Source organism: Xiphophorus couchianus, chromosome 4 (assembly GCF_001444195.1).
Source record: "Xiphophorus couchianus chromosome 4, X_couchianus-1.0, whole genome shotgun sequence".
NCBI classification, from domain to species: domain Eukaryota; kingdom Metazoa; phylum Chordata; class Actinopteri; order Cyprinodontiformes; family Poeciliidae; genus Xiphophorus; species Xiphophorus couchianus.
This window is the reverse complement of record NC_040231.1, coordinates 16031174-16050377: the sequence shown is the minus strand read 5'-3', so window position 1 is coordinate 16050377 and position 19204 is coordinate 16031174. Positions and strand designations below refer to the sequence as shown.

Below are 19204 nucleotides of genomic sequence, written 5' to 3'. Positions count from 1 at the left end.
ATGATCCAGAAAGAAACCCAAACATATAAAAAACTTTTTTTTAAATTCAAATTGGTTTCCAACTTCTCATGTAGCAGAGTGACAGATTTTGTCATGAATTTATATTTAGCCCCTTTCGCCTACTTCCCCTAAATAAAAGCCAACATTTGGCTTGAGTTGTGTGGAGAAGCTTAAAGCAGGATTGGGTTATGCAGAGGTGAAGGTCATAGGTCACAAAAATCAATGAAGCCTCCAGTACAAGCTGCACAGACTCGTAGTTCAACAAGATAATTGATAGTTGTATATTTGGCCCAACTACAGAACCATGTGTATGGTGGAAAACAAACACTACAGATCACCTTGAATGCATAATGTCTACAAGGAAACATGGTAGTGGCACCATCATGCTGTGAGACCGGAAAGCTGGATGAAGCAAAAATATTGGAGGGTGTAAATGACTAAAGGTTCACCTGTCAAGCAGAACAACACTAAACATTCAGTCAGAGCTACAATGAAAGGGATGGCAAAGAAACAGGGGCATTGACATTTAACGTTATTGTAAATTGACAAAATACGAAAGAGTTCAAGTACTTTTGCAAGGCGCTGTCGGAGATTAATATAATCCTCTTCATCTGATTGAGCTAATGTGTCTACCTTTGCTTCAGGAGCTTGTTAAACGTATAGCATTGCATATATGCCAATTATTTTTGTAAGATTTCTAAATGAGAGCCATTAAACAACCGCTTCTTAACTTAAGTTGACAAGATAAGGATGTAAAATAATCCACACCAACAAAACCAGGGCAAAGTGAAAGTTGTTTTTTTTCAAAAAGCAACTACTAAAAACTATATAAAATTGATTATCTTGAAGAAAAAATATGGATTCCAGGAAATGAATAAAGACCCAAAGGTTATGCCTGGACTGTACAACTCTTTCCTTTGATAAGCAAATCGGACGGACAGGATGTAAGTGAAAGTTACAATGAGCAGCTTTTTAGCTCATAGTGTTGCTGACACAAAACACGATCAAGCTAACAATTTTAACTCTCTCCTGTTGTGTTTAGCTCTTATTTAAAAGATTCTGCTTTTTTTATTTATTTATTTTTTTATAATTATTTCATAATAAATGCTGACTGATTAGTTACTGGGTGTTTTGTCCTACATTGACTGGAGGGCGGACCGCCTTCTTCCTGTTGGCCACCGATTTTTTCTTCAACACCGTGCCGGGTTTAACCAATCACAGGCAAGCTCGCTTCCGCTCAGCCAATGAGAGGCCAGGAAGTCACTTCTATGTCAAAACAGTAATTTGTCAGGAGGAAGCACAGCCGAACAACATAAAAGTTTTTTTCTTTTTAGGTAAGTTTGTCCCCACAATAAGTTTTACCTTACACTTATCAGAAGAAGAGTTACTTAGAAGTCCCGCGAGTTTGTTTTTGTGTGTTTAAACTGCGCAGCAGTCATTTAAAACGGTGAGATTTTTTTTGTTACTTCTGCTGTGCATAAGATCTACTACTAGCATCTCCACTACAACGACGTCAACACAATGTTACAGAAACATAAAACTCAGTTTCTATCTCAGTCTGCACACAATTAACGACAAGGTTCATTTACTGATGGATAGTTACAATTTTTAACAAGTAACTAACTTTTATTGTAACTTAAATCACATGTAGTTTTGGGTCCGCTGGTGTAGCACTGTGTTACATTCCTACACAAGCCTGTTGGTTAATCTCATACATTAACTCTGGATACAAGTTGTTTTGTAACAGCAATATGAAAAAGTAATATTGCTGTTCTAAAATACAGCAATGTGTTCAAGTAAAATATAAAGTTAGCAGTAAAAACTATAATTCAATGATTAGTGTTAACATATTTATAGATATTATTAATGAAAGACATTGTGTTACTTACAAGTTAAAAAAAAAAGCAAATATACCTTCACATTTATCGAAATACATCCACAAACATTAATGCGTTGAATTGTGACTTCATGTGACTGAAAAACCTAAAGTACAGCCCAACTCTGACATGACAAAAATTCTGCATTTTTAGAAGTTTTACACATTAAGTTATAAAAACATGTTTGTGTATTTCTGACCCCCTTTATTATTTTTAAAGAGGAAAAGCATTCCTGCAGCATGATGCTGCCACCAGCTCGTTTCACGCCGGCATGATGTGTTTAGGTTGATTTAGTTTCCATCGCTACATCCATCAAGTTTAGTTTTGGTTTGGACCAGAGCATCTTTCTCCACGTCTTTGCCTAATTGTGTTGTGAATGCATAATATATATTCTCACCTGAGCGCTGGCTGCCTTTCTAAACAATCGCCTCCTGTACAGGCCAGCCAGTTTCAGTGGGTTATTGGTAGTTTGTAGTTGTAGTTGTTTTCATGGTTAGATGATTGATTGAATAGAGATGTTAAAATCTTGGGATAATGGCTGCACAATTTATTGCAAATTTACCATTTATACTCAGCATCCATATAATAAAGTGCATGCACTGCACTAAAGATGAGCTAAAGATACTACAGATTCATGCTCCTTATTCCAATGTTACATTTGGTTGTGTTAGTCTGTTAATGCAACAAAAATTGTTTAAGGAGGTCATGTCAATAAAACAAAGTTTTTTTTCTTTTTTGCTAAAAAATTGATGCAGCCAAAGGCAGTGGTTGCCATAAAATACTGTTGCTGAGATTAAAATAATGAATTAAATTGTTTTTCATTAACTGGACGGATTACTCACTATCTGGGGTTTGCAATTAATTCAAAGCAGAAAGGCATTGACACTGTATATTTGAATGTTTTTTATTTATAGAAAAGCATATTGTCAAAGCAAAATTGACCAATATTATTGTATATCATGTTTTCTTGCTTTATAAACTAACCACACCTTAAAGGTTTTTTTTTGCAACTTTCTCCATGATTCTGTTTGCTCACTAATGTTCTCTAACAAACCTCTGAGGCCTTCCCAAAACCTTTTCAGATTTTTATTTGCAGAAAATATTTTAACCTTTTGCAACCACTTTGCAATAACTTTGTGTTTATCAATTGAAATCTTAATTGATAAATTAAGATTTCAATTTTGTCATTTCAAGCATTTTGTCATGGTTTTAGCATGACAAAATGCAAAAATATTAAAGAGTATGGAATAGTTTTCTAATTTTGAGGAAAAATCAACTCTCATGCATTAACTCAAACGTCTCTATCTTCTTAGTTGTATACAGCCCAACTTGATCTTATTTAGTATTTGTAGTGTAAAGCTGTAAAATGTTAGTTTCCTCCTAAAGACGAATAATAACGAAGAAATACTCTATCCACACTGGAAATAATTATTTTTTTGTACAGAGAGTGATGCCTGCTACATGCAGTCAGTAAGCTGAAGTCCTGTAATCCTTCTGTATTATTTCCTGTTTCAACACAATGCCTCCCGTCTATATAGATTACAATAAACCATTTCAGGAGAAATGAACCAAATTATAATCTCTACAGTCTTATATCACAATGACACATGTATTTAGAAGGGAACAAACAAAGTTCAACAAGATAGTTGATAGAAGTCAAATTAAAACAAATAAAAAGTAAAGATAATTCATCATCATCTGTTCAGTCCAGCTTTGTATTTTCCTTCCATAACAATATGAAGATCGATTTTAATACATTGATTTTCTAAATTAGTTTTTTATTTTCAAGTGTGTACCTGCAGATATTTTCTTTGCCCTTTTGTAGTTTTTTTAAGGGGAGCTGTAGTTCAGTGCTGCCTCTGCACTGATAGTAAGGCTCGGTTAATGTCAAATCTGGAATAACTGGGTGGAAAACCCCCAGATTTATAAAGTTTAGTAAGAACATCTGGGAGAAGATAAGATGCTGGGCACACTGGTATCCAGAAACCCTGAAGTGAAAACTGAAGAGCGCATTAATTATTAATTAGATAATTCACTCGTCTACTCCCTTCACTTCCTGGTTTGTGCCACAGGGATATTTACTTTGACTGGGAGGTTCAGTTAAAGGGCCAGTTGACTGATGGCACAATGAGTTTTGAGGATTTTCAGTTTTAGAACCGGTTAACTTTAAGGCTCTGAAATTATAACATCAGACTATACCGTGATTAAAATATGACAGAGGTAAAGTGTGTTTTTATTGGTTATATGATAAGACAAAGGTCCATTTTACATAATTTCTACATCTAGGTATTAACGAGGGTGGAAAACCTTTTTCTCAATATTTAGCTGGACTGTTATTATGATACAAACAATGTACCAGGGCAGTGGAATCACAACGTTTTCAGTACCTTTGTGATCATAAACGTGATAAGAACTATTTATTACATCTTAAATGTGTGTCACAGCAATTATAGTCCCACAAGCACAAATAATGTTCTTGAAAACATTCCCATATGTAATGTGCTTCCTTAGTCATATAAAGAAGTGTGATATATATCACACAGTAACTATATTTTCAAATTTATTGCTGTTTATTGACACTTTCATTGCACAAACAGTGGAAAAAGTATTAAACTATCAAACCTGACAGTAAGGGTGTTTTTTTTTTATTTTTTAAAACATCATTAATTGGTGTTTATTCTGACAGCAATAAATCAAAATTCTTAGAAATGTATCACAATGAGTGGTAAATGGTAAGATGAATGCCCATAAATAAAAATAAAGATTAAGGTGATGAAAAGGAGCCATTTTAAAGCTGAGCTTTTACCCTGAAACATAGGAAAAGATTGATATTATTATACTAACAAAGTAGGGATGCAGCCAACAATAATTTTAGTAATCGATTTATTCTGTTGATTAATTGGCACATCCTCCAGATTTTTCATTTAACCACTTAAACCTCTTTATAGAATATTAGAAATACATACAAATGAAAACAAACCATTTAATTCATTTTAAAATAAGAAAATAAACATTTTATTGCCTAAAATGGAATAAAAATGAAAGCTTGTTCATTTTTAGCGAAGGCTGCATTTATACATATGAAAGTTTTTTATCTTAAATGTTTTGGCTCAATTACTCTTTGTTCTTTCAGCAAGCTACCTTTATTATTCTCTATTCTCCAGTTAATGATTAATAGATTGCTAAATTAGTTGATTATTTCAATAATCGATTCAGCCCTATAATGAAGAATTAAATGGAGTTATAAATTTAATAGTAAACACCTACAGCTCTGGAAAAAGTTAAGAGACCACTGGTGGAATATTTGGTTATTCCACCAAATATTGATTTCTGAACTCTTCCTTAGTTAAAACATTAGTGTTGTTTCTAAATTAATATAAACTTGTTTTCTTTGGATTATTTGAGGTCTGAAAGCACTGCATCTTTTTCATTATTTTGACTATTTCTCTTTTTCTGCAAATAAATACAAAACTTTTACTTTGAATTTCAGAGACATGTTGTCAGTAGTTCATAGAATAAAAGAACAATGTTCATTTTACTCAAACATTTACCTAAAAAAGTAAAACTGATCTCATAAGGTCTCTTAATTTTTTCCACAGCTGCCCATTTAGCTGCCAAATATGACTTTCCCTCATTAATTACCTGGAACAATAGACGCAAGTTGTGTATTAGAAGCAGTGATTGTTGCTCCGGTTCCCTCTGCTGTCTGAGGAAGCTTCAGGAGTGATTACAGCTGTCTGAATGCCACCTGCTCTGTTAGAGCACTAAACACAGTGTGCTCCATGCAGCACCTCCAAACCTCAACACAACTATAACAACAACACTAATGGAAACATGCACACTGGCAGGAGTCCAACCGGTCTCCAGGGGCTCAGTTCGCCTCTGCATACGGAGAGAGAGAGAGCGCTTGATTAGGCAATGCCCTGCAGATGCTCTAATTAACCTCACCTGGCACGAATCCCTGAGCTAGTCCACTCACCTCCTCCTGCAGTGGAGCAAAAACCACACCCCACTATTGCACCGTGGTGTCAGTGTTTGCCTGCTCAGAGTGATTTATTACATATCACATGCTTAAAGGAGCAGGTTACTGCTAAAGTTAGCTCCAGTAAGTCTGTATGGTTGACGTCTTTGACTGTGACTTTCCTTTTTAGAACATTTAATAATAAGTATACACAAAAATGTGTTTTCTAGCTGGTATCTGTTCTTCTGATGGTTTCTCCCACCTGAGTTGTGGATCTCTTCAGCTGCTCCACAGTTACAACGAGCTTCATAGTTACTCTTTCTGATTACTTGTCTGGCCTGGATCACCATAGGTCACCTTTTTCAGTGACTTCTGTAGTAAATTGCTTTCACTGGATTTCATTTATGGGTATCAGAGTAAAGTCGGGTGAACAAAAGCATTATTGGGTCAGGATTGAACTATCTGTTTATAGACTGTTGCATTTTTGCTAAGTTGTGACCGGCTCATTTTTAAAGATCTATTTTGCAAAATAAACATTTTGCATCTTTTTGTCCTTCGCTACTGTCGCTACTTCTTCCAAAAACAGCCCAATCCCTTAAAAAAGAAAACACCCAGAAATTTTTTGCCAACAAGTTAATGTTTTTTGGTGTCTGGAAAATGAGTCGTTTCAAAATCCTCCCGATTGTTGCGTCACAACCCACTGCCACTGTGTCGTTAACCAAACAAACTGGTTTTGGTCTCTGTACAAAATGGCTGGTGGAAAAGACAAGTGTTTTGTTGTTGACTTAACATTTAGAAACCACTTGCTGCATTCTTGTTTGTTGTGCAGGAGGCTCCATTTCTGCTTTTCAAAGATGTACTGTTGTATAATTGTGCATCTGTTTGTAGCCATTTCTGCTTGTGAGTGTAAACGTTGAGTTTTGAGTTTTAAAGTGACAAGAGGCCCTAAAGCAGCTCATTCTGAAATAGCCAGAATTAACCAGTCTAAAATCTCATTACCTAAGAATGATTTTGTGGAAAAAATGTTATGAACATTTGGAAGAGGAAGAATAATAAGCATTTTAAGCCTCTTTAGGGGATTTTGGCAAGTCATGTTTTTTTATTTTCTACAAAAATTTGTAAAGTGACAGAAGAATATGGAATAATAAAAAAAATGTTTAAGTTTGAAGCTGTACTATTTTTAAAAATCCCACTTGCTGTGTTTTTTTTTTTTTTAAGTGAAGTTCAGATATTTGTAGCGGAAAGGCGCGGATGTTGCCAGATGCAGCTGTTGCTACACATGTGACTTCATTTCCGATGCCTGGCTCTGTCATGAGGGATGCTCTTGTTGGAAACATGCTGCCGCCTAACCCCTAGGAAACCCGAGGTCATCGTTGCTCTCCTCTGCAGCAACGCCAGGTGACAGGCAGGTCGCGTCAGTGCTAACTGAGGTCAGCACACTTGCAGTGGGGGGTTGAGTTGCTGCCTTCAGCACCCGTCCGTTCATGCTTTTCTATTTCTCTCTTTGTGATAACGTGGGAAATACTAATACAGCTTAATGTTCAGTTTTCTTTTAGAAAGGCCAGAGCTCTGCAGAATATTTGAGCTCTCACACACCCAGCTGTTGTCAAAACATGCAGCCTGGAGGCCAGTTTTCTCCTAAAGACTCCCAGCTTCTCTCTGAGGCACCGCCGTGTCCTTCACCTCACTGGAAAGCTCCTGTTTCAGTGTTGCAATCCCAAACAAGCTAAACACAGTATAGCATGTAGGCTGATAAAAATCAGCCTTTTCAAGATTCAAGCAACTATAGTTTTCTGCCCTTCTGAATGTAGGAAATATTTATTTCCCTTTATTTTCTTTCCTACACTGCAAAAACAAAATCTTACCAAGTAGTTTTTGGCTAAATTTTAGTGAAAATATCTTAGTGCACTTAAAATAAGAAAAAAATTAACTTACAAGTACCTTTTCAGCATTATATGGGAGTTTGTTTTTAAGTCAGTAGTTTCTTAGTAGTTGATGAAAAAAGTACTAGCTATGAGTGAAGTAGCCTGCCAGTGGAACTAGACATTTTAAATGCGGGTTTTACAAAGTTTCCAAATTTTGTAAATTAAGGAAATCGGGGCCAATTTCCTTAATTTTGGAAATCAGTCCTGATTTCTTTAATTTTGGGAGATTGGTGATTGATTATAACATATTCAGTCAATCACCTGAGTTATAAAACATATAATGCTAGATAACCATTATAGGTGGTAATCTACATATAATGTATATTATACATGTACATTGTATACAGTGTATATGTACACTGTCTACACATACAGTGTACAAAAACACTGTATGTGTAGATAATAACATATAATGGTTACCTAGCATTATATGTGGTAATGTATAATATTGTTCCACTTGCAGATTATTTGAGTTTTGTAGTAACTAGTTACACATACGCAGTTGCATTTACTTGAGTAACTGTTTTTAAAAATGGTGTACCTTTATGAGCGTTTTTACTAAGTTGTACTTTTTACTTTTACTTGAGTAATTTTACTATGAAGTATCTCTACTCTTATTTGTGTCAAATTTCTGGATTTTTGACCCACTGAATGAAAAATGTTTTAACCAAAAATTTACCAGATACAGAGACACATCTGCAGTTTTTGTTAAAGTTTTCTAAGTTATTTCTTGAAAAAAAGTGATTTGGAAAAAATATTTTCTGTTACTTCTATGAATTATTGTCATTTCTGTCCTTAAAATGCCAAAATTTCCACTGAACTTCATATTTTGATCCAACTTATGTCATTTTTAAATAGTAAATAATTGATCATTTGATCAGTTACTCAGTACTTGAGTAGACCAAATACTTTTTACTCTTACTTGAGTAGTTTCTTGGATGGCTACTTGTAGTAGTGCTACTCGTACTTTAGTACAATTTTTGGGTACTCTGCCCACCTCTGTTCACGTATATCTTGTACTTTTTCATCAATATTAAGGAGTTATTCACTTAAAATAAGCTCCCATATCTTATTGAAAGTTACTTGTAAGTTAGTTTTGTCTTATTTCAAGTGTAATAAGATATTTGAACTTGAAAATGGGGGAAAAAAATACTTGGTAAGATCTTATGTTTCTTCAGTGTGACGTGAGTTTTCAGTCCATCCCAGTGCAGACGGTTATTAAACCCCATCAGAAAGCTTGATTGCTAATTTGTGAAAGTTTTCCCGGGTGACTCAAACATTTTTGCCGTCGGATTGTCGGATGATCTGTCCAGGGAATCCTCGAGGTAACCTTTTGGCAGCGAAAGATAAGCGATACGTTTTAAGCTCCCAGCGGTCGTGTAATCCTCATGCAGCTCATGCAGCTGCTGAACTAATCTCGCAGTTTACTTTCAGAGTAGATAGTATCACATAAAACTACACACTGGCTAAGTTGTTAGACATTCTCCCAGATCTGGTTGCCAAGCATGCAGTGTATTAGTGAATTATGAGGAAATGCATTATAATCCAGCTCAGAGGTTGCTGCTACATGCAGACGGCGCTGAGGGAGAGAGAGAGTTTGTTTGCAGTCTGCAGTGGTTCAGCCAGGGTACAGGAGTTAGACGTCGGAGGCTGGGGGGAGGGGAGCGATGAGATTATGAGTGTTTTTATGTAATGAGGGTTTTCAAAGGAGGCGGGGAAAAAAAAAAGTTCAGGTGGGCTGGGTTCACAGCTGTTGGGTCCTAAGAGAGCATCGGCATTTATTTTAGGTAGAGTTATGTGATGTGATTCTCCATCTTTAGAGGAAGAAATTAAAGAGGTATTAATTTAATGTTGATCACTGTGTAGCTCTGAATCTCATCTAATAATATTCACACAGCCAAATGGTGAATTAATGACATAAAATACCAGTAGAATTGGGTCATTACACTGGTAATGCACCAGTAAGATGTCCTCTTCCAGTTCAATAAATGCAGCAGAACTGAAAGTCCTACTTTCTTCAGACTGAAAATGCATCAACATATTTTTGATTGAGACAATATGCATCAGATCAGCTTTTAATGAATCACTATTATCCTGTTGTTTTGTTGTTTCTTTTTTACAATGTTTTTATGATTTTGTTTGATTCCTATAAAGTGTCTGAGTGTTTAGAAAAGCGCTATCCAAATTAGACATATTTTTATTATTTTTTCACATATAATCCAGAATAATTTTCTAACTCCTTTATTTTCTGTTGGATCTAAAATTGCCTCTGCCAAAGGTAAAGTTTATAAACATATCTTTTATCACCATTCACTTCATTTCTGAATTAAAAGTTTCGCCATTGAGTTTGTAACTGTCATCATTTTTGGAAAGAAAATAATCCAAAATTATAAATGGCAGGTCAAACCTGAAAAAAAAAAAATTAGGAATTGATCAGGCAGTGAGAGGCTGATTGGTACTTCTCTAATTAACATTAATTTATTGATTCGTTTAGTGTTTCATCTGATAGATTATGTAGTGGCTTCGATTTCTGTGAAAATTTGATGCAATTATTCCATGAAAAAATCTTCTAATTCCTGCTCTTGTTATATATACAGTATATATTTAAACATAATAGTTGGTTAATTTTTTCATCCATGTTAAGAACTTGATTTAGGAGCATCAGAGTAAAGGGGGCTGAGTACAAATGAAAGTCTCACTCAAAATGTTTGCTTTAATTTCAGAGTTGGAAATACATCAGGACTGTAAATTGTGGCTGAAACGATTACGGTAATCGCACGAAGGAATTAATGAATTGTGATGAATCGATTATTGAAATAATTGTTAAGAATTTAGTAGTCGATATTATTAAAGTACACAGACTTAAAAAAGGCCATTTGCTGAACAAACAACATATTCATGGCAGTAAACCGCACGCAGAAAAATTATATACGTTTGTCTTTTAAAATAAAAAAAATCTGTTGTCTGTAAATATATTTTACCCCAAACTACTAAAGTGGCACATGCTTAGCTTCACCTGGTTAACATTCAGTAAAAATATCTCTTATTAAGCATCCTTCCTGCCACATGCCATCTCACTGTACAATAAAAGCTAAATCATTGTTCTGCACTAATCAGTCCAATTTTGCACAACTGCACTGTGGCACACTTGCTGTACATATATTTACATATACATACTGTATCTGCATTTTTTGAATCTTTGCAAGGACTGCTCTAAGCTGCTTTTTATATTGACAGCATGTTATATTTTATTTTTATCTTGTCTACAACTGCTACTCAGTGGTGGTTGTTGTGTGTCTTGTCTCTATACTGCTGTAACTGCGAAATAATTTCCCTGCTGGGATGAATAAAGTAATTCTATTCTATTCTATTTTGCTATTTAATTATTAATTAGTTAAAAAAAACAGTCCGTATTGTCTTGATGCTACGTTGAGCAGAAACAGCTGAGTTTTTTACATGTTCATGTAATTATATTTCTGCTGCAGCTGCATCTTTTCCTGCAAATAATCTGTCATACAATAAGGAAATTATGTTTTGTTGCATTTTTAGGAAATAAAATGTTTTTTTTTTCACTTAAAAAGGGAATTAAATTATTTATTTGCATTTTTTTATGTATTTATAATATTGTATAAAAAGGCTTCATTGGATAAATTAAAAACTCTGATTAATTGTCACAATAATCAATAGAATAACCAATTACTAAATTTGTTAGACCTACAGTAAATAGTTGGTCAAGATCCTCATTTTAGACTATTTTTTACCAGTTGATTTGTTTCCTGCTGTCTTCCTCTGAATGTCTAACCGTACTGTGTTCAGAAAATGGCGGACAAGACAGCGGATGGGGGAGCGTGGACGGGATGCGCCGTCATGTTCCTGCAGTCGCTCTTTCCTGGCGTGGACCTGCTCGCTCTCTACAAAGGCGAGCAGGGGAAGTTCATCATTTTCAAAGTCCTCAAGCTGACTCTGAGAGGTAAACCCATCAGCTGGGATCCACCAGGGACGATGCACAAACACAGGGAAGCTTTTCCAGGCTGTCGCATTAATTAATCAGTGTTTCCCTCGGCCAGATTCTGCGGGTGGTCTGGGGGGTTACGACATCCTAAAGGTCCATGATGCTGAGCCCTTCCTGGGGGTGGAGGTGAAATTTGTGGATGTGGCAGCATGTCAGCAGTTCCTGGAGAGCTACAGCTCCGGAGCCGTGCTCCAGTCCCTCAACCAGCACGCGTGCCGACTGCTCGGCCTTCCCCAAGACTTCACCGTACGAACCCAGCTAAAGGCCGGGCCTCAGAACCTGGATCTGTGTCTGGACCAGCTGGCTGTCTGTCTGCAGCACATCCACCTTTCACAGGTTGGACCTTTCTTTTATTTTCTTCATGTCAGTAGTTCAAACTAATCCTGTGTAACAAGTCTAAGTACCGTAGGGCTGGACGACATGGCTGAAATACTTAAATAACAGTTTTATGTCATGTCAATAACTATTAATTCGTTTTAAATACCTGAAGTACTGCCAAACTGGTGAGGTAACATTCCCTGTTTTATCCACAGTTTTCACTCCAGGCTGTTGTTTTTTTACTTTTTATTTGTAAGCAGTTATGAAGCACAGGGGTGAAACTTTAAACTGCTGCTGTGCTACTTACTCAGCAGGTTGTTGCTAGGTAACCATAGAAGGAATGAGTTGCTAGGTAACAAAGGAGTGAGTGAGCCAGTTGTTTAGCTGTCTGTGAGAGGTTGAGCTGCTAAAACCTTTCCTTTGCCTACATCTCCCAGAATGCTGTGCTGCTCTGGCTCCTAGTTCAGTGAAATAATTGAACATTCTATCAGCTACATTATCAGAATCAGAATCTGAATTCCTTTTATTGTCATTGTGCACGAAAGAAGCACAACATTTTGAAAATAGCAACTTTTAAAGGCAAATAAAATAATTTAATAGAAATAATAATAATAATAAGTATATTTCAATAAACATGGTAGAAACAGGAGCAACTGGGATGTTAAGGGAAAATAAATATGGATCAGGTTTTAGATTGATTAGCTGTGTTCTGGTCAACAACAATTCTTGGTAGAAACTGTTTCTTAGTCTTAGAAAACGCCTCTCTGACCTGTTGTTGTTGACCACATGTCTTTAGAGATGTATACATTGTCCAGCCCTAAGTGTAAGTGTTGATGTGTGTCAGCCGGAGCGCCTGCGTGACGAAGAGATTGATCATCTGGAGCAGCAGCTGCAGAGCCAGGCGCTGGGTCCGGCCCCGCAGACCCTCACGGTCACACAGGAAGAGTCTCCAGTCCCCAGCAACTGCTTCAAGTTTCAGAACAGAGTGTTTGGTGAGTAAAGGCAACACCTTCAGCTTTCCTGCCCTGTCTGAAGGCTTCTGGATTCTTGATTAAACAAGGAGGGGTGGGTGTGGAAAGAGAAAATATTTTAATGTTGTATCCATCCATCTGGAGCTAAAATGGTTAATCTGATTCATTGTGATGAATTGATTGTTGAAAAACTTGTCAACTGATTCTAATTTTGTGATTGATTAGTTGTTAACTGGAGTGTGAAGACTCGAAAAAAGGTGATTTGCTGAAAGTACATCACAATCCAGAGTAGTAATTAAGTTTAAACTATACAAACAATGTAAACATTTTTTATATAAGATAAAAAAACCTTTTTTGTGTGTAAATATGTTCGACCCAGAACTCCTAGCTTAATTTTAGCCTCACCTGGTTCAAATTACATTAAAAAACACAAAAGAAAAATCTCCTATTGGGCTCCTTTTACTATCCAGTTATTAATTGGTTAATCCAATAAATAATTACCAGACCAGCTCAAAATTATATTGATTGTAAGTCAAACTTTTCATGTGTTTGAGCTTAAATTATTTTTAGCTGCAGATGCATCATTTGCATACACTTAAGGATTCTTATAGAATTGGATTTTAGGCAATAAAATGTTTATTTTCTTATTTTTTTAAAAATGTAATTATTTCTTTACTCATATTTTTTAATGTATGTCTAATGTATAGAAAAGCTGAATTGGTAAAATGAAAAATCTGCAGAATGTGACAGTTTTTATACAACAAATCAATTAATCATCAAAATAATCATAGTTGCAGTTCTCCATCCATCCATCCATCCATCCATCCATCCATCCATCCATCCATCCATCCATCCATCCATCCATCCATCCATCGAATAAGTAGTTTGTCTATCACAGGACCAATTTTATCTAGTAAAATAAAACTTTCCTTTTGAGGAAAAAATAACTTAAAATGGTTTGATTAATATATTCTCTATGAAACTTTTGAAGAACCACCATTTTGTTTATGTTTTTTTATTTTATTTTATTTTATAAAAACAAACATAAAACAATTTCAAAACCAGGATGGATTCATTTTCTTCTATTGGATGTTGATGTTTGTGGGAAATAATGTAAAAAAAAAAAAGCACTTAGTATCCAACGTAATGGCCAGAAAAAAATGCTATCGCTGATGCTTTTAGTGTCATTTTATTGTGGGAATTCAATGCAGGAATTATTGCATGAAAAAAATTAAAAGCTGATAAAATCTGCATTTTATTATTGGATCCATGTTTTTAAGAAATGGTTGATTCTGCACATTTCTTAGGCAAATTATGAAGAGCCATTGTGGAAGGTCCAAAGAGTTGCAGATTTATTCACATTTCTGTATATCCACTCTGTTTTTGCTCTTTTCTTATTGAAAGTCTTATTACTGTGATCATATCTGTAACAAATTCATTGTCAGGTTTTTCAGTAATTACTTTAATATTACCTTATAGTTGATTGAAAACTCAAAAAATCTGAAAAATCTATGAAAACTGTTAATTTTTTTTTTTTTTTACTTTTCACTACTATCCAATGTGTCAGAGTTGGTTTTGATCTCCATCTGGGAGCTTCATTATGTGTCTCCATTTCCCAAACTAACTTCCTAGAACGCAACAAACTGTTAGGTTTATGTTTCCTGAACGACGGCCACCATTTTTGATTAAATATTGAGCTTGGTGCCATTTCCAGCTGACTCTAATCCATCTGATTTCTACCTGTCTGTGGTGAGAGATTAGTAGAAACAGACAAAATGTGCTGTTCATGTTTGGGTTGATTTCATAGTGGCTCGCCCGAATTTCACATGAACTTGTAGCTTACATTTAAGCCTTGGGATGTTACATAAAACATGACTCCCCATTAGAAAAAAAAATCATTGAGTTTGTTTTCTTCTGCAACTTCCTAATGGACGTGGATGCTCTTATTTTGTAAGATAAAAAAAATCTATCTAAAATGCATTTCATTATTACCGACAGCCAGTGACTCACAGACAGTGTCAGCTTCACCTCCACCATCTCTCAGCTCTTTCAGCTGGTTGTTTTGCTTTTGGCTTGCAGGCCTGCAGCTACTTGTTTGATTTGTTTTCTCATAAGAGTTAATTGCAGCTGCTCTCCTCTGAGCACCGACTGCTTCGCTCCAAACAGACCCATAGCCTCTAGCTGGTGAACACAGGCTACCACAATGTTGTGCTTTGCACATTTTGCAACTTTAGTTTTTGTTCATAGAAGAGGTGCATATTGATTTTCTGTGTATTTTATTTTGCCCTGGTATTACATAAAGTCATGAGTAAAGGCGTTAAAAGGGTGCAGCTGAAACTACAGTATCAATCCATTGAGCAGACTTTAGCTGTAAAGTGGAGCAGAAGTCTTCTTGTTTTAGCCATAAAATCACTATTCGGGATGTTGCAGCTCAAATAACAGTTTTCTGGATCATCAGAAACTTCAAGGCTGCAGATTCATTTGCAAGAAGGAGCTTCAGGGAGTCCAACAAGCACCTGGATGCACCAACTGAGGAGGATTTTACAGAATGATGCTCAAGTTTGGCAGTAAGAAACCCAGTGAAGCCAAGAAACGGAGAGAAATTCAGCAGCAGGAGGACAGAGGCTGGAGCAAAGGGATTTTCTCTGATGACTCATCCTGATTGTTTGGGACATCTGGGAAATCATTTAATGGGAGAGCAAAAGATGAGATCTACCGCAGTCCATGTGCGGTTGCATCTCATTCAAGGAAGTGGGCTTGTTAACACTTAACCCAAGAAGAGTCGAGTGAATCAAGAGTGATATAAAAACCTCCATGAAAAGCAACCTTTTATATCAACATAGGCTCTGTTTGGTGATCATCTGTGTATTCGTTAGCATGACAGAGCATCGCGTCACATGAAAAACATGATAATGAGTGACTGAAAGATATTATTAACTATATAGTATATTAAGAAATATTGAGTCAGTACTTAAGCCAGCTATATTTGGTCCTAAAAACCTTTTAAACCTATGATCTGCTTTTAAATTGTTTACCTGTACATTAGAGAAACATGTGAAATGCTAACCATCTAACAAGGCATGTGTTAATGACAAAACCTTTTACTAAACACCTGGAGGTGAGCAGACTGAGTAGCTGACTGCTTGGAGGACTTTATGCTTGGATCTGGATAAATATCTCACAGTCCTGAACCATTTTTTATTTTACTATTGAAAAGCTAACATTTTAGATCACTTCTTTCAAGATATCATTACCTAAAATGCAATAATATAGTTTCAAAGTTGTAGCAAAGGACCTAAACATGTGAAAAGTTCAGCCATTTCTGCTCGACTTGACATCTATACAGTGTATTAGGGCTGACATGTTGATTTATTTTAATTGAACAGCAAAAAGTGGTAAATATGATTTTTTTTAGACAGAATTTGAACCAGATGAAGCTTAAACTATTTACAGACAAAAAATTTTATTTTGTCTTGAATGCAAAACATTTATTTTTTGCATAATTTTGGCTTAGTTACTGCTGTGATAAGTTGTTCTTTCAGCAAATGACATTCTTTAGTCTGTATTCTCCAGCTATTGATTACTAAATTGAGACATGGTGACTAATTGTTTCAGCCCTACTTGAAGCATTTTAACATAATGTAACAAATGCACAGCAATGCTACCCTCTTATGAAATAGAAATTTTAATTTGTAAAGTATTCTGGGAAAAGTTTGATGTTTACATAATCATGCTAAGTAGAATTTACATTAATGTTTTTTTTTTTCCCCTCTCTCTCTCTCTCTCTCTTGGCGTTTCATCCTTTGGCTCACCAGAGGACCGAGTGCTGACACCGGCAGATGTTCAGAGCTTCTCGAACGGAGTGGGCCGTCAGTGGAAACATGTAGGGAGGGCCCTGGGGAAGAGCTGTCGTGCTCTGAAGGGCCCCGCCATTGACAACCTGGCCTACGAGTACGAGAGAGAAGGGCTGTATGAGCAAGCCTATCAGCTGCTGAGCCGCTTCATTCAGGCGGAGGGGAGGGCGGCCAAGCTGAGCCGACTGGTCAGAGCTCTGGAGGACAGCAAACTCACCAGCCTGGCTGAAAACATGCTGGGCATGCAGCCCTGAGAGTAACTCTGTGTGCGAGTTTTAAGAGCCAAACTGAGGGCCGGGCTCCTCTGTGGGAGTAGAAACGTTCTCCTGCCGCTTTTTTACATTCAGAGTAGCTGTTCCCGACTTTCCTCATGTTTGAATCAGAACCAAGTGTGTGTGAATTCACAGTTTATGTATGTGTGTGTGTGTGTGTGTGTGTGTGTGTGTGTGTGTGTGTGTGTGTGTGTGTGTGTGTGTGAGAGAGAGGAAGAGATTCAGATCAACATTTGTAATCTTTTGTTTATTTGAAGTAATCTGTCATCACTGTTAAAAGAAAATGCAATCTGGAGTTTAATACACTGTGTGAACCGTTTTTATTATGTGTTACAGATCGAACCTGTTGGGTCCGGCTTCTAGTAACAACGCAACCGAAGGATGTTGATTTTTTATTTTTTTCCCGATAAAATGGGTTCTAGCAAATTAAATGGTTGTGGAAAGAAGGCTTATGTTTCTGTTTGATGCATTAGTGTAATTAAAACTGAAAACACAATTTTGTCTAAATTCCCTCAGGTGTAATTTGGTGTTAATCCTCCCCCTGTTCGCCGCCATCACTCGGTCACTCACACGTGTGCACGTTCTGCGTACGACTGAATTAGTGATTGCTGGTGTTGCTGCTGAATGTGTGTGTATGTGGGTGTTTGAATCTCACTGTGGCCGAGGTGTGTGTGTGTGTGTATCTTACCATGCCGACCATAGTTCAGATGGACAGAAAGGATTGGCTTCAACCCCCTTTACTCTTCCTCGCTTCCTTCTCTGCTTGACCGTCCATCCAGATGTGATGGCTGGATTAGAAGCTTTTATCACGCACACTTTTTACAGCTCTATGGTATGGACACAAACATGGACAAGCAGTCGTTGGAAGTAACTAGATTGTTTTAGAAATAGCAGTGAGAATCCTGATCTTCTTATAGAATCCACCAAAAGATACTGAGGAGATAGACAGAGCTGAAAAGAGAAAAAACTGAAGAAAGATGAAGAGAGAAACGGAGCAGACAACAGCTCAAGAGAGACAACAAACCTGGAAAAGAGAGACAGAGCTGAAGACAACTAAAGAGAAAAAACTGAAGACAGGTGAAGAGAGATGCAGAGCTGAAAATGTTTTATTTGGAGCCCCGTGGAGGAAAGGGAGCGTGCAAGAATTGTTTCAAAGAAAACCATAAAACCTACAGCAATGATGTTTACATTCCCTCAAAGCAGGCGCTTGATTTTGATGCGTAAATTATTTCTATAGAGTGTAATTTGTACAAACAGCCACATTTTGTTTGTGAAAAATCAAATTTGAAAAAGCTTCAGTTACAGTAACACACGGTGGCAGTTTGCATTACACTGTAAAACGGAAAACGTCCAAAAACTGACATAAAACTGAAATTGTGATTTTTTTCCCCCAAACAATCCATAAGAGATATCAAAAAGCTAAATTGTTTGAAAATAGCTAAATGCCTTGTGACTTGTTTAGCACATACAGGTGCACCTAAATAAGAATATAAAGGCAATTGAAAGGTTTATCATGTCAGTAATTGTACAGTACATTGGTGCAGTAGTCTATGCATATCATGTACTGTAATAAACCTACTTTTTCAGTCAGCTCAAATAAATGCAAACTTTATTTTATTTATCTTGAACAACATTAGAATAGCAGTGCCTAAATTGTATCATTGTGTAATATAGATGAGTTTCTTTTTTTTAAAATATTAGCTTTTCAATATTTTAATTCATTGCAATGTACTTTATATTTTTTAGATACTTTAGCTGAACAACACTTATAAAATTACAACTTTAAATATAGTAATTTGCTGCTATTTAATTTGTAATATATATTTGATTTTAACGTATAATCAGATATAATTGAGAATCAACAGTCTCTGATTATAATATTTACTTTTTAACGTTACATTGTAGTATCTCAGCCCCTATTACTCCACATAGCATCAGCCGAATTAACACCCACCAGTATCTTAAATTTTACGTCCCCAGTACGTGGATTTCCTGCCAAATTATTGACGTAATT

General features: G+C 36.1%; 1 protein-coding gene across 2 annotated transcripts; it reads left to right on the top strand.

The window, feature by feature from the left end:
* The first annotated feature begins 1230 nt into the window (after positions 1–1230).
* tradd (tnfrsf1a-associated via death domain) lies at positions 1231–17686 on the top strand. Of its 2 annotated transcripts, none has more exons than XM_028016084.1 (5): positions 1231–1334; positions 11580–11733; positions 11831–12111; positions 12938–13085; positions 16880–17686. In XM_028016084.1, the coding sequence occupies exons 2-5, from the start codon at positions 11583–11585 to the stop codon at positions 17170–17172; spliced, it is 873 nt and encodes a 290-aa protein (XP_027871885.1). In that variant the 5' UTR covers positions 1231–1334; positions 11580–11582; the 3' UTR covers positions 17173–17686. The 2 variants fall into 2 exon arrangements, with proteins under 2 accessions (XP_027871885.1, XP_027871886.1); XM_028016085.1 differs by lacking the exon at positions 1231–1334 and adding an exon at positions 1430–1447.
* The last annotated feature ends 1518 nt before the right edge of the window (positions 17687–19204 follow it).